Raw genomic sequence first — 12,018 nt, 5'->3', positions numbered from 1 at the left:
GAAGCTAGCATTTATGCTCAGTCCTCACCCACCCAACAACTGGATGTGTCTAGGGCTTCCTTCCTAAAGAAAGTAAACTTACTTTTTGTAATGCACATAAATAATTCAGTAAGCTTTGGCTAGCAATTTTAGTTCTAAAACATAGTTCACATCTTACTGCATTGCTTCCCCAAATGCTATAATATCCAAATGTTCACCACTAAAAAAAATTAGGAACACTATCAAACCCATGCTGGGAAGACATATTGCTGCTGCCTGTCATGATAGTGTATTTTCTGCTCAGCATCTCCTGAACATTCAGGTCCTACAGCTGCTCTGTGTGCTTACCATTCTAGGCAGGCATTTTATACTTTACTTTTTGATTTCATGATTAGGTATGTGTCTGTGTGTAACTGTGTACACAGTGTCCAGGGTTGATTCTGTCCACTGTGGGTTCCAGGCTGTTGGGTAAACACTGTCACCACCGCACCACCACTGGCTAGGCTGCCTCTTTATAGGTAAGCTGCACAGCTGGGGATACAGCACAGCTGGGAAAGGCCTGCCTAGCACACACAGCACCTGGAGCTTGGTCCAGCACCATGTAGCTGGCATGATGGAGCTGCCTGTATCCTAGCACTCAGGAGGTGGAAGGGGGAGGATCAGAAGTTCAGAAACATTCGGCTACACAGTGAGGTCAGCCTGAGCTACACGAGACTATCACAAAACAACAACAAAAATAAGTTATGTTGCAAAAGTAATAACTACTGAGAACATTATAAGCCGCAAATGTACCAGTTAATGGTAGGAACACCTTGAACGTGAAGCTGTTCTACACTAATTGCATACTTTAGAGACACTACCCCTCCTCCCAAATGACATCTTGGCTGCTCTTTCCAAACCCCCATTCCCTCCCTTTCCAGGAAGCTCGCCTACATAGCTTCCGCTCTGTTGTTCTATACTTATGCTAACAATTACACACAACCTCTCCTTCTCCACACCAACTGCATGCTCCAGCATGGTACACACATGAGTGTTACAGAAACAGAGAGTAAGCCTAGGTTCTTACATGGGACAGAACGCTGGTCCACCCCAGGAGTAACGCCCAGCTCCTTCTCTTCACCTGTGTACTTCCAACAAGGTAAAGTGTGGTGCTCACACATGGCTCCTCATGAGCACACGTGGCACAATAATTGCTTCTGATTCACTTAGGTAGCCACAAACAGAACCTTAAGGCTGATGCCTAGTCTACTCACCCGCTCGCGTTTGGCCATATCCGCAGCACTCACGCCCTCGGCAGCCTTCGTCCCAGCACGGATCACTGCCGAAGGAGGGAAAAGGGCCAAGATGTCACCAAGGGAATGCTCACTGGGCAACAGGAAGAATGTGATTTGAATGATGCAAACTCTGCACAGAGCCCTAAGGACTGTGTTGGCCAGTTAGTTAGGTCCGAAAATAGCTACACAGGGCTAAGTTCTAGACTTACGACTTGCTCTAAAGAAATGGAACATTTTGTAATTTTGTTCCTCTCTGCCTACAAAACAGCATCATATGCATGCATGAAGAACTTCTGAAAGCAGCTATAATCCAGGCATCTGGATCACAGAATGTTCCACCAACAAACTGCCCCCAAAACTTAGCTGCTCCTTGCGCACTTAGGCACCAATCACTCAGCAACTGGATGAGACAACATGGAGGACAGAGTTATGGTCTCATAGGCCTTAGAGCCAAAGGCTGATGGCTGAACATTATTAGTTGGGACTATGCATCTACACAGGAGTAGGCGGATAAATTCCAGAAAACTCTAGAATTTTTTTTTTTTTAACTTAAAAAATAATTTCTCAGCCTGGTGTGGTGGCACATGCCTTTAATCCCAGCACTCGGGAGGCAGAGGCAAGTAGACTGCTGTGAGTTTGAGGCCAGTCTGGTCTACAAAGTGAGTCTAGGACAGCCAGGGCTACACAGAGAAACCCTGTCTCAAAAAACAAACACAAAACAAAATAAACTCATTAGAAATGAAGATGAGAAGCAAATAATGTGAGTTTTCCTCCTTTGTGCTTCTAGCCCTGCTGTGGGAATACCTAAGGCACCCAGTCAAAGGAGAGAACAGGGCTGATTAGACTGCACAATGGGTGGCGACTCCTAACAAAGCCAAAGCTACTGAAGTAGAACAGCGACACAACACTGCTAGGGAGGAAATCTGCTTGGTTTTGTTTTTAATTTGAAACACATATGACAACATCATTGCTGGCTCACTCTCGTGTCACAGGGCCGCTACTTAGATGCCTGGTTCCTTTCTTCTCCCACTACTCACAGCCTTCCCGGGCCAGGTAGAGGTTCCGGGTTCCCGTCGGCTTCTTCACCTTCTTTGTCTGAAGCTTTGCTGCCTCATCACGGGTCACAGCCAAGTCAACCTTGAGCTGCCGGCCATCTAGTTTAAGCCCACCACCCTGAAACATATTACAACTTTCCAAATGCACAGCAAAGCAGAAAGTGAGTAGATCACAAGGAGTGCCAAGAAAAGGAATCAGCACACGGTAATTATGCTGGAAAGCCAGGCCACAGGATGCGGCCGCCTGGCTGGCTACAAAGCACCCTTGAGGCTCACAGTAGGTTTTACAATTGTACAAAAGGTCACGTGTATATGTATTTAAGACAATCAGCAGTAAGAAATTCACAGTAGTGCAGTCTCAAAGCAGGCTGAGGAAGATGCTCTGTAAGGAAGTGTGTAGTATTCTAAAGCTAATGAAATGCTAGGCATGTTTAAGAGACAATGACAACACGGGATAACATCTCAAAAACCACATACTTTGTTAAAAAGCACAGAAAATTTCTCAATATCTACATTACGTGTATCAAACACAAATCCAGTTTCCAGATGGTCCTAATACTTCTTCCAGTTTTTCATGTTACTGACCCAGAATAGAGGCTGATACAGACAACAAACAATGAGCACTAGGAATATCAAGGCTGTTTCTTCACTTAAGAAATATGGGCGGGCCGGACATAGTGGCACACACCTGTAATCCCAGCACTCAGGAGGCAGAGGCAGGCAGATCTCTGTGAGTTTGAGGCCAGCCTCGTGTACAAAGAGAGTCCAGGACAACCAAGGCTACACAGAGAAACCCTGTCTCAAAAAAACAAAAACAAAAAAGGAAAATAAAGAAAGAAGGGTAACAAACCGAGCATGGTGGCACACACCTTTAATCCCAGCACTTGGGAGGCAGAGGTAGGAGGATCTCTGAGTTCTAGATCAGAGCTAGATCTCCAGGGCAGCCTGGTCTACAGAGCAAGTTATGGGATAGCCAAGGCTGCAAAGAAAAAGCCTGTCTTGAAAAACCCAAAAAAAGAAATACGGGTAACTACACTCATCTCAAAGGGTGAATGATGAAGGCAGCATATGCAAAGCTCACTGCCTAACAAATACTAAGTGCTCAAGTCTCTGTTTTAATAACAATAACTTGTTGGGAGCATCAGCTCTCACCACTAGGAGCTATGATGTCCTAGGCATAGGGGAGGGACATGCTTTCCTTACCTCGGCCTCTGGAGAGGCAGCTGCAAGGCATTTCTGAGCTGCTTCCTGAGTCATGAACTGTGCAAATGCACAACCTGCACAAAGACATAAAAATTAGTGAGCTACTCCCTCACTCCCACAGTAGACAAAAGACAACACCGAACGCATCCACAGCCTGACATGGATGGAACATGGATGGGACAGGTACTGTCTGAAGAGCTGAAGGACCAAAGCCAGCTGGCAAGCACAGCACACACATTTTTGTGGCATTTGGTCTCATCAACTAGCCCCTTATGATACCCACATGAAGGGAGAAGGAAATTCAGCTAACCACTTAAATCATCAGCATGGAGTCCCTAAGAGAAAAGTGAAGGATGAGGCAGAACTATTTAACCCTGAAATTAATTACACCTCCAGGTCTTAGAGACACCTGAGAGGCATCACACAACAGCAGATATGCCTCTTGGGGTAAAACAGGCCTCTAGTGTATGAATATTGCAGAAAATAGCATGAGCAGCTCAGCTGTTGTCTTACGCTGTAGGATCTTCATAAAGCATGCCTTCCACTGGTTAGACACAGGCCTAACTGCTCCAGATGATTTTCTACTATGGATTAAAAGTGACTTTGTACAAATTCATTTCATAGTACATTTCAAAAAAAAAATATGTTGTATAATATATTGTTGGTACAGCTCAAAACTCAAAAAGAATTCTCTCAGATGCTCATACTACCTCATCTCCCAGAGCTAGTTTTTCTGCTCCGTACTGGAATGAATCAGATTAATCTATAGCAAACACACAGTAGGCTAGCCCAAGGGTCACCAACTCAAGAGATGTCCTCTAGCTCCCCGTGCCAGGGCCATATTCTCCTACTTCTGTGTTCTCAATCCCTCCCATGGTCTATGCATGTTTCTTCATGCACTGAGAAGGTAGCATCTTCCCCAAATAAGTACTACAGCACAGAGCACTAACAAAGACAATCAGAAGAAACAAAATACTTGGGAGAAACTGTCTATACTGAACACGCATGGACTTGCCATTTTCTAGAAACAATGGAACAACTATTTGTTTTTGTTTACTATGGGTAGATGTTGACACATCTTGTTTGTTTTGTTTTTTGAGCAGGGTTTCTCTTGTGTAGCCCTGACTGGCCTAGAACTCACTGTATAGACCAGGCTAGCCCTGAACTCAGAGATCCCCCTGCCTCTGCCTCCTGAGTGCTGGGACTAAAAGTGTGTGCCACTGCCACTATCTGGCAAAATTATGCTTTTAAAATCATTAACTATTAAGATTACTAGAACAACAACAATAAACTTAGGAAATCAACTACAGACTACATTGCAAAATTATTAATCTAATATCCTGTTACACTCAAAAAGAGATAAAAGTAAAGGAGTATCATGCCTGTTACTCTGGGCATTGTGAGAAATTCTAGTCGGCCATTCTAGAAAAACAAAGCGGAAATGAAAAAGGTCCAAAAAGTGTGACTATTAGAGCTAAAGACATTTTATTATTTTAGTATTTTATAGGTTTAAAAAAACAAAAAGCCTAAGCTTACAAGAATTTAATATCCCAACCTCCAGGGAGCTATTCAGTATTGCCTTACATTATTTTAACTGAGAAAAGGTAAAAAAAAAAATTGATCAAATCTTATCTAATCAGTTCTTCTGGCTATCCTGGATTCACTGTGTAGATCAGGCTGGCTCAAACTCAATCTGTCTGCCTCTGACTCCCCAGGTGCTGGGATTAAAGGTGTGCATCACCAGGCATGGCTTTCTGATCAGTTCTTATCAGTTGAAAAATAAGGTTTACAGGCTGGAGAGATGGCTCAGTGGTTAAGAGCACTGACTGCGCTTCCAGAGGTCCTGAGTTCAATTCCCAGTAACCACATGGTGGCTCACAACCATCTATAATGTATACATAATAATAAATAAATCTTAAAAAAAAAAAAAAAGGTTTATAAAAAAAGAAAAAAAGAAAGAAAGAAAGAAAAGAAAAGAAAAATAAGGTTTACAATGGAAGTTTTTAAGCATGGATACTCTTTTTTTTTTTTTTTTCTCGAGACAGGGTTTCTCTGTGTAGCCTTGGCCATCCTGGACTCACTTTGTAGACCAGGCTGGCCTCGAACTCACAGCAATCCGCCTGCCTCTGCCTCCCGAGTGCTGGGATTAATGGCGTGTGCCACCCCGCCCAGCAAGCCCACAGACCCTCAGAAATAGCATCCTTCTGGGGAGAGGCTTACAGCATTTGCTAGAACGCAAAGGTATCAAGAATCAGTACAAATGATAAACGGTGCTTATGATGGCCTAATCTGTCATCAACCCGACTGGACACAGAACCATCCAAGACACTGAAGCCATGCCTTTGGCTACGTTCGTGAAAGTGTTTCCAAACCGACTGAGAGGAAAGAGCGTCCCTGAAGGTGGGTGGCATTCCATGATCTAGGGGCCTGGGCAAAAATCAAAGAAACAACAAGAGAGTGAACAGACTCTTAGCTTCTCTGCTTCCTGGCCCACCATGAAAAGATCTCAGCTGTCCTGCCATGCCCTCCCCACCAAAACAGACGGAATGCTCTGAAACTAAAACAAAACAAATCTTGCTTTCTTAATGTCAGGTGTTTGGTCACAATAATTGGAAAAATTAAGTAATACAAACCTTAGCAGAATGACTGCAGTCCATGAAGTAAAAGACCATAATGGGTTGATGCTATATACGTGTATATACTCACATTTTAATAGACAACGTGTGCTAGAATGTGCTTAACCCTTAAGAGTAAAGTAAATAGCATAAGGGGAAAATACCTCATGCACCACTCCCACTCCTGCTACCTAGCTTTCCTTCTGTTGCTATGCAACAAAGTTTCTCTGTCAGTTTCTACCTCCAACAAAAGCAGCAAAGAAAAAAAAAAGTTCCCCATTAATGTCAAGCAATGTAGAATGATTAATACCCATGAGATGCTATCACATTTGAAATGCAAAGAACAACAAATGGAATTCATTATCTTAAAGTAAATAAGCAGAAGTTTTAACGGCTGAGACAAAATTAAGGCTGGCAAATGCATTGAATTGCTGACTTTCACATGATGGGAGACAATCTCACAATGTCCTTGGGCTTTTATGGAAGCCAAGAAAGAGCTTGGACAGACTGTACCACCAGAATGGCATAATTTATGTCCTTTCCTAATGTTAGGCCTGGTTAGCTGAGGGTAAATACCTTTAGAATGTTCTGTGTCTGGATGCAAGACTATTCGGACATACTTAAGATCACCAAATTGCTGGAGGACCTCCCCAAGCTCCTCCTCTTCTGAGTCAAATGAAAGATTTCTGTGAAGAAAAACAGGTCACAAAAATTTCAGTGACAAAGTAAGACCTTGAGTTTAAATGTGAGGGGCATGAACTAGACATCAGTTCTGTGGGCTCCCTTGCTTACAGCAATTCTCCCTTGTTCAAAACAGCACAGCACACAAGAGTGGCCCCTAGTGGCTCTGCCTCTGCTATCACTCTGTCCCTTTGCTCCAACTTACTAACCTTCCTTTATCATCAGATTCTCTCACCTGAGAACTTAAAACAGACAAATAAAAAAGACTAAAAACTGCAGATCCAGACTTACAGCTGAGAGACACTGGAATGATACAGTCATGTTGTACCGTGACCTGGTGGTTGTGTGAACAGATACATGAAAGTGCTGCTTAGCTGTAGCCTTAAAGTATTATACCTCACGCAAATACCTTGTGCCTTTATTTTTTTTAATATGGTATCCCAGAGAAAAGACTCACAACCTCTAGCAGTGGAAGTCTCAGACCTGCCCAGATTTTCACCCTCTACCTGAGATTTGCACCTTGACAACACTGACTCCATGAGCAAACTGGTTTCTCTCCAATCGTCCTCTTTTCACTAAATGTGGCTGAAATTAATTTCTCTTACTACAACCAGAAATTCTCACAGCAGGCTACTAAGAAACGTGTCTTTATTGAATTAGACATATTTCCCTCCATGTTAATATGAAATCTGGCTTTCAGTTAAAATGTTCTAAAGGGGGGAAATCCTTCAAAATAATATAAAAGAAAGACCCAGTAAAGATGACTAAACAAAGAGGGGAAGGGAGAAAGGGGAGGAGAACAAGGGGAAGAGCAGGAACTATACATTGAATATAAAGCTTTTTTATGTATTTTTAAAATCTTAGTGTGTGTGTGCACATGGCACCATGAAACACGGGCAGCCATTAGAGGACAACCTGCAGAGCTCTAGTTCTCTGCTCTGCGGTGTGAGTGCTGGATGTCAGGCTCAGCTTGTCAGACTGGGTGGCAAGCCCCTTTCCCACCGAGCCATCTCACTCACCAGCCCACCTCTAGTGTAGTAAGACTAACCTGACCTATGAAAATACCTATCTACTTATTAGTCAGGAGGGCTGAAAGAGCAACAACAGGCAAGAAAACCTGCCTCATTTCTGTATACTTCCCTGGAAACAGAAGGCATGTTTTTATGTATTTCGGACATTACTTTAAAATGCAGCTCAGTTGGCAGAGTGCTTGCCTACTGTCCTAGTTCGCTTTCTATTCCAGTGATAAAGATAACCAAAAGTATCTTAGGGAGACAAGGGTTTGTTTCATCTTACAGCTTACAACAAGCCCATCACTGAGGGAAGCCATACAGAAGCCCACGGCAGGAACCTGAAGCCACAAACTGAAGCCGATACCATGGTGGAGTGTTCTTTATAGCTTCTCAATTTGCATTCTTTTAGATTTTTACTTTATTTGGATAAAGTATGGATGTTTCGCCTGTGTGTATGTCTGTGCATTATGTGCATGCAAGTGCCCACAGAGGTCCAAAGAAGGCATTGGTTCCCCTGTAACTGGAGTTGTCAACTGTTGTTGAAGATATGAGGCCATGACTCAGATATCGATTTACATCACACACACACACACACACACTCACACACACACACACACACCTTAGCCCAGTTCTCACACACTCATACTTCCAAACGCCAGCCTTCTCCAGTCAACAGTGGCTAATGGTGAGTTTTCCCCTAAACTACTCGCATTGCCACGCTTCTGATAAGCAACTCCATTCAGTTTCATGAAGCTGGCAAGCTTTCCTTTCACTTTTGGTGGTTGTACTACTGGAATCTGGAGCCCTCCTCTCCAAAGCCCTATGGACAGGTCCCAGATTCTTCCTCAGGCCCACGGGGGTCTCTCTCTTGGGGACAGAGTCTGGGTGCTCATCCCTCTGTCCCAGAGATCTCTGTTCTCAGCCTCTTGAGAGACACTGGGACACCCAGTCTCCTGACCTTAGCCCACAGGACTCCTCAGCCCTATTTGCACTCTCTCTCTCTGAAACCCTAACCCTCAATCCTCTGCCTTCTTCTTTTTTTTTTTTTTTTTCCTCTGCCTTCTTATTTCTCAAGCAGAGGAGTCTGAGACCCCAGCCACCTCTCTGCTGCACACCATAATGCCTCTACCATACTCAAAGACCCTTCTGCCTGCGTCTGCAAACCCCAATACTCCTTACCCTTTACCAGCCTCTGCCCAGGTATCAAGTCCGTTGTTTCTATGCCACATCTCCTCACTGAAGGAGATAAACCTGTTTTTGTTATGACCCCAAGTGTGGGCTCAAACTGTCTTGTGAAAATAGGTGAGGTTAATCCACCAGAAGACAAACCACCTTGTGCAGGAGCTCGATTGTTGCCAGCTGAAAAGATCTGTGAACAGACTCTGGGAGGAGATATATAAGTGAGCCAGAAACAAGAAGCGGGACTTTTTGAGACTTGGGATAGTTTGGCCTGTTCATCGTTCCACTTTGAGACGCTCCTAGAGAGAACCACTCAAGGGAAGGCTTTGGGGTTCCGGGCTCCTGCTGAGGTTCTGGGTTCTGGTTACTCCAGGTTCTAGCAGAAGAAATCCTGCTGATTACACCAGAAAAATCATTCCGAGGAACTGATATCCTTACAGTTTTGTTATTCTTTAATCTTCTTTTCCTATTGTTTCGGTTAATCGGGTTACAAGGGGACGTACGCTCAGTTAGTAAGTTCACAATAAAGTATATTGGTTAAGAAAATTGTACCTACACTTCATCCTATAATATTCTCATATTAACAATCAAAAAATCCTAACAGAATCTTCCACCTAGTTCAGGACCTTCACTCCATTAACTGTTGTCCCTTTAATCTCTTAAGTCTCTAACCCTTAGGCTATCCTCTCCACTATCCCTGACAACACCACCCACTTTTTAGTCCCAAATCTTGAAGACACGTTATTCTCAATACTCCTGGAGTCCACTTCCAACACCTTTTTGTCTTCACACATATGGATCCTGACACGCAACAATCCCAACAACTGGACTGGACTCCCCCCAGGGACTGAGAGATCACCCCTGACGTTCTGGCCGGCACTCCCTACAGACGTGGCTTGCCTTCTTTCCCTGCCTGCTTCAGTAAATAGATAACTCCTCCTTCACAGCCCTTCCCTCTCAGATAGCCAATCTGGCACCGCCTAACACCTTCCAAAGCTCAACTCTCCTCTCTCCAAGTCAACTATCTTGGATCCTCTCTCATGTCAAACCATAAGCACCTCACTTTAAACCACCTTGCCCATCTCCTTATCTCCACCTCATGGCCAATTTCCTCCGCTCATGGATCCCTAAAAACTCACTCCTGACACATTCCCTGCACCAAGCTACTTCTGGACCTCCTCCTTCTTCCTAGCTTGCAGCCCCAATCTCTTCCACCATCTCAGACTCTATCCCTCCATCTCAGAGACCTCCTTCCCCATCCCTCTCATACACAGGAGGGTTCTTTACCTACTTCTGACTGCACTTTTTCTATGGATGGCAGCTCCTTCCTGTCAGATGACCACATCACACTGACGTCTCCATTATCAGTAAAGACAATAATGGCACCAACATGACAGCCCATCAGGCCACCACCCCACTCTTACAACTCATCCCATATTCCTCCAGGCCACCCTACTACATAACCCAGTAACTACAGCCTAACCCTCCCTCAACAATGACACTCTCCTAGGCCCTGCTTAATGTATTCATCCTCACCCTCCAGCTCCTGTTCCCCAAGACCACTTGTTCCCCACAAAGCTCATATCTTCTCATACTCCTACTCTTCTTCTGCCCAAATAATCACCAAACACCCACCACCAACTGACTCCCCTAAGTTCACTACCTGTCCAGATGCCCTCGGACATCAGACACTCTGAACAAAGCCCACACTCCCAATCCAAGACAGAGCTAAGCCCATAGCCATCTCTTCTCTCTCTCTCTCTCTCTCTCTCTCTCTCTCTCTCTCTCTCTCTCTCTCTCTCTCTCTCTCTCTCTCTCTCTCTCTCTCTCTCTCTCTCTCTCTCACACACACACACACACACACACACACCCATGCCAAGCTCTCACTTGGGACAAGGTCATCCAACAAACTCTCTCTCAACTTCATTGATCCCTCCTTCACTGCCTCCCAATATTTTCTGTGTGCCTATCTTCAAAGCCCTTCATTAGCTGTAGTTCCTCTCACTGCTGACACCCCAATTGCCAGTTCCCCCACCCCCAGTACTAACCACTTGTCCCCTTAACATCCATGTCCCTCTTTGGGAACTAAAGCCAAATTCTCTCAACCTTTCCACACCAACTTCAAAGCTCTGTTATAGACCATCCCTCTCATCAGTTGGCCAGAGCTTCCCCAACCATCCATGTTCCTAAACTATCTCAATTTCAGAGCCTACCTACACACCCCAGAAGAGACTATTCTGATTAACAAAAGTTCCTCAAATTATACTCTCCCCAACACGAGGCACTGCCTTGAGATAACATTGGTTCCCCAAACAACCTCAGATAGCCAATCGAAATTTTCCTGGCTCCTCTCAAAAGCTCTCCAACAGACTCCAGATAAGTACTCCTGTCCACCACAGTCTAAGCTCTCCTGCCTACTGCCTGTTCCTAAAGACCTTTTCCCTGGCCTTGGACTCCTTTTCTCAACTACCAGCACCATGAACCCAACATTTCAAATGTACATTCAAGATAATTTTTTTTCTAAACTCCTTAACTTTACCTCTGTCCCAGCAGATTTCAAATCAATTACAGATTGCTCCTGCAACTCCAGCGCCAACCCCAGCTGTTTCCTTAGAATCCACATCCTGGTCCAGCCTCACAGACTGCACTTCCCTATGGTACAGCAAGCAAAACAGCCTGCTCTTCACAACCTTGACCAACAACCCAGCTTTTTGGGTCCCCTAACAACGACACAGCAGTGTCAGCAGGAAGCAGCCAGAGAGAACAACACCCACTCAATACCCAATCATAAAACAAAAAGGTGGGAACGAGGGACTCTAGCCAGCTAAAGCACAGCTCTGCAAGCCCTGCTCCTCTCTCCCATCCCCTCTGCCTTGCTAAAAAACATTACATTACATTCCTAAAGCCATCCACCAGGTTCTATTCCCGTATTTGGCCATTTCCTCCCCGAGGCTGAGTACCAAGGTCCACCTATCAAAGTACTGAAGTCCAGCACTCAAAAGCCACCTTTGGCTCACCT

General features: G+C 44.5%; 1 protein-coding gene across 1 annotated transcript in view; it reads right to left on the bottom strand.

Moving 5' to 3' along the window:
• Window positions 1-12,018, bottom strand: part of Rbm28 (RNA binding motif protein 28) — a 34,213-nt gene that overhangs the window by 8,450 nt on the left and 13,745 nt on the right. The window contains exons 10-13 of the mRNA XM_051151846.1: window positions 6,703-6,812; window positions 3,512-3,585; window positions 2,291-2,426; window positions 1,233-1,297 (exon numbers count right to left, since the gene is read on the bottom strand). Coding sequence (XP_051007803.1) covers window positions 1,233-1,297; window positions 2,291-2,426; window positions 3,512-3,585; window positions 6,703-6,812 — 385 coding nt within the window. The remainder of the gene's footprint in view (window positions 1-1,232; window positions 1,298-2,290; window positions 2,427-3,511; window positions 3,586-6,702; window positions 6,813-12,018) is intronic.

The sequence above is a fragment of the Acomys russatus genome, chromosome 10, assembly GCF_903995435.1.
Source record: "Acomys russatus chromosome 10, mAcoRus1.1, whole genome shotgun sequence".
Classification (NCBI taxonomy): domain Eukaryota; kingdom Metazoa; phylum Chordata; class Mammalia; order Rodentia; family Muridae; genus Acomys; species Acomys russatus.
Note: the sequence above shows the minus strand (reverse complement) of the source record. Positions and strands in the feature narration are given on the sequence as shown.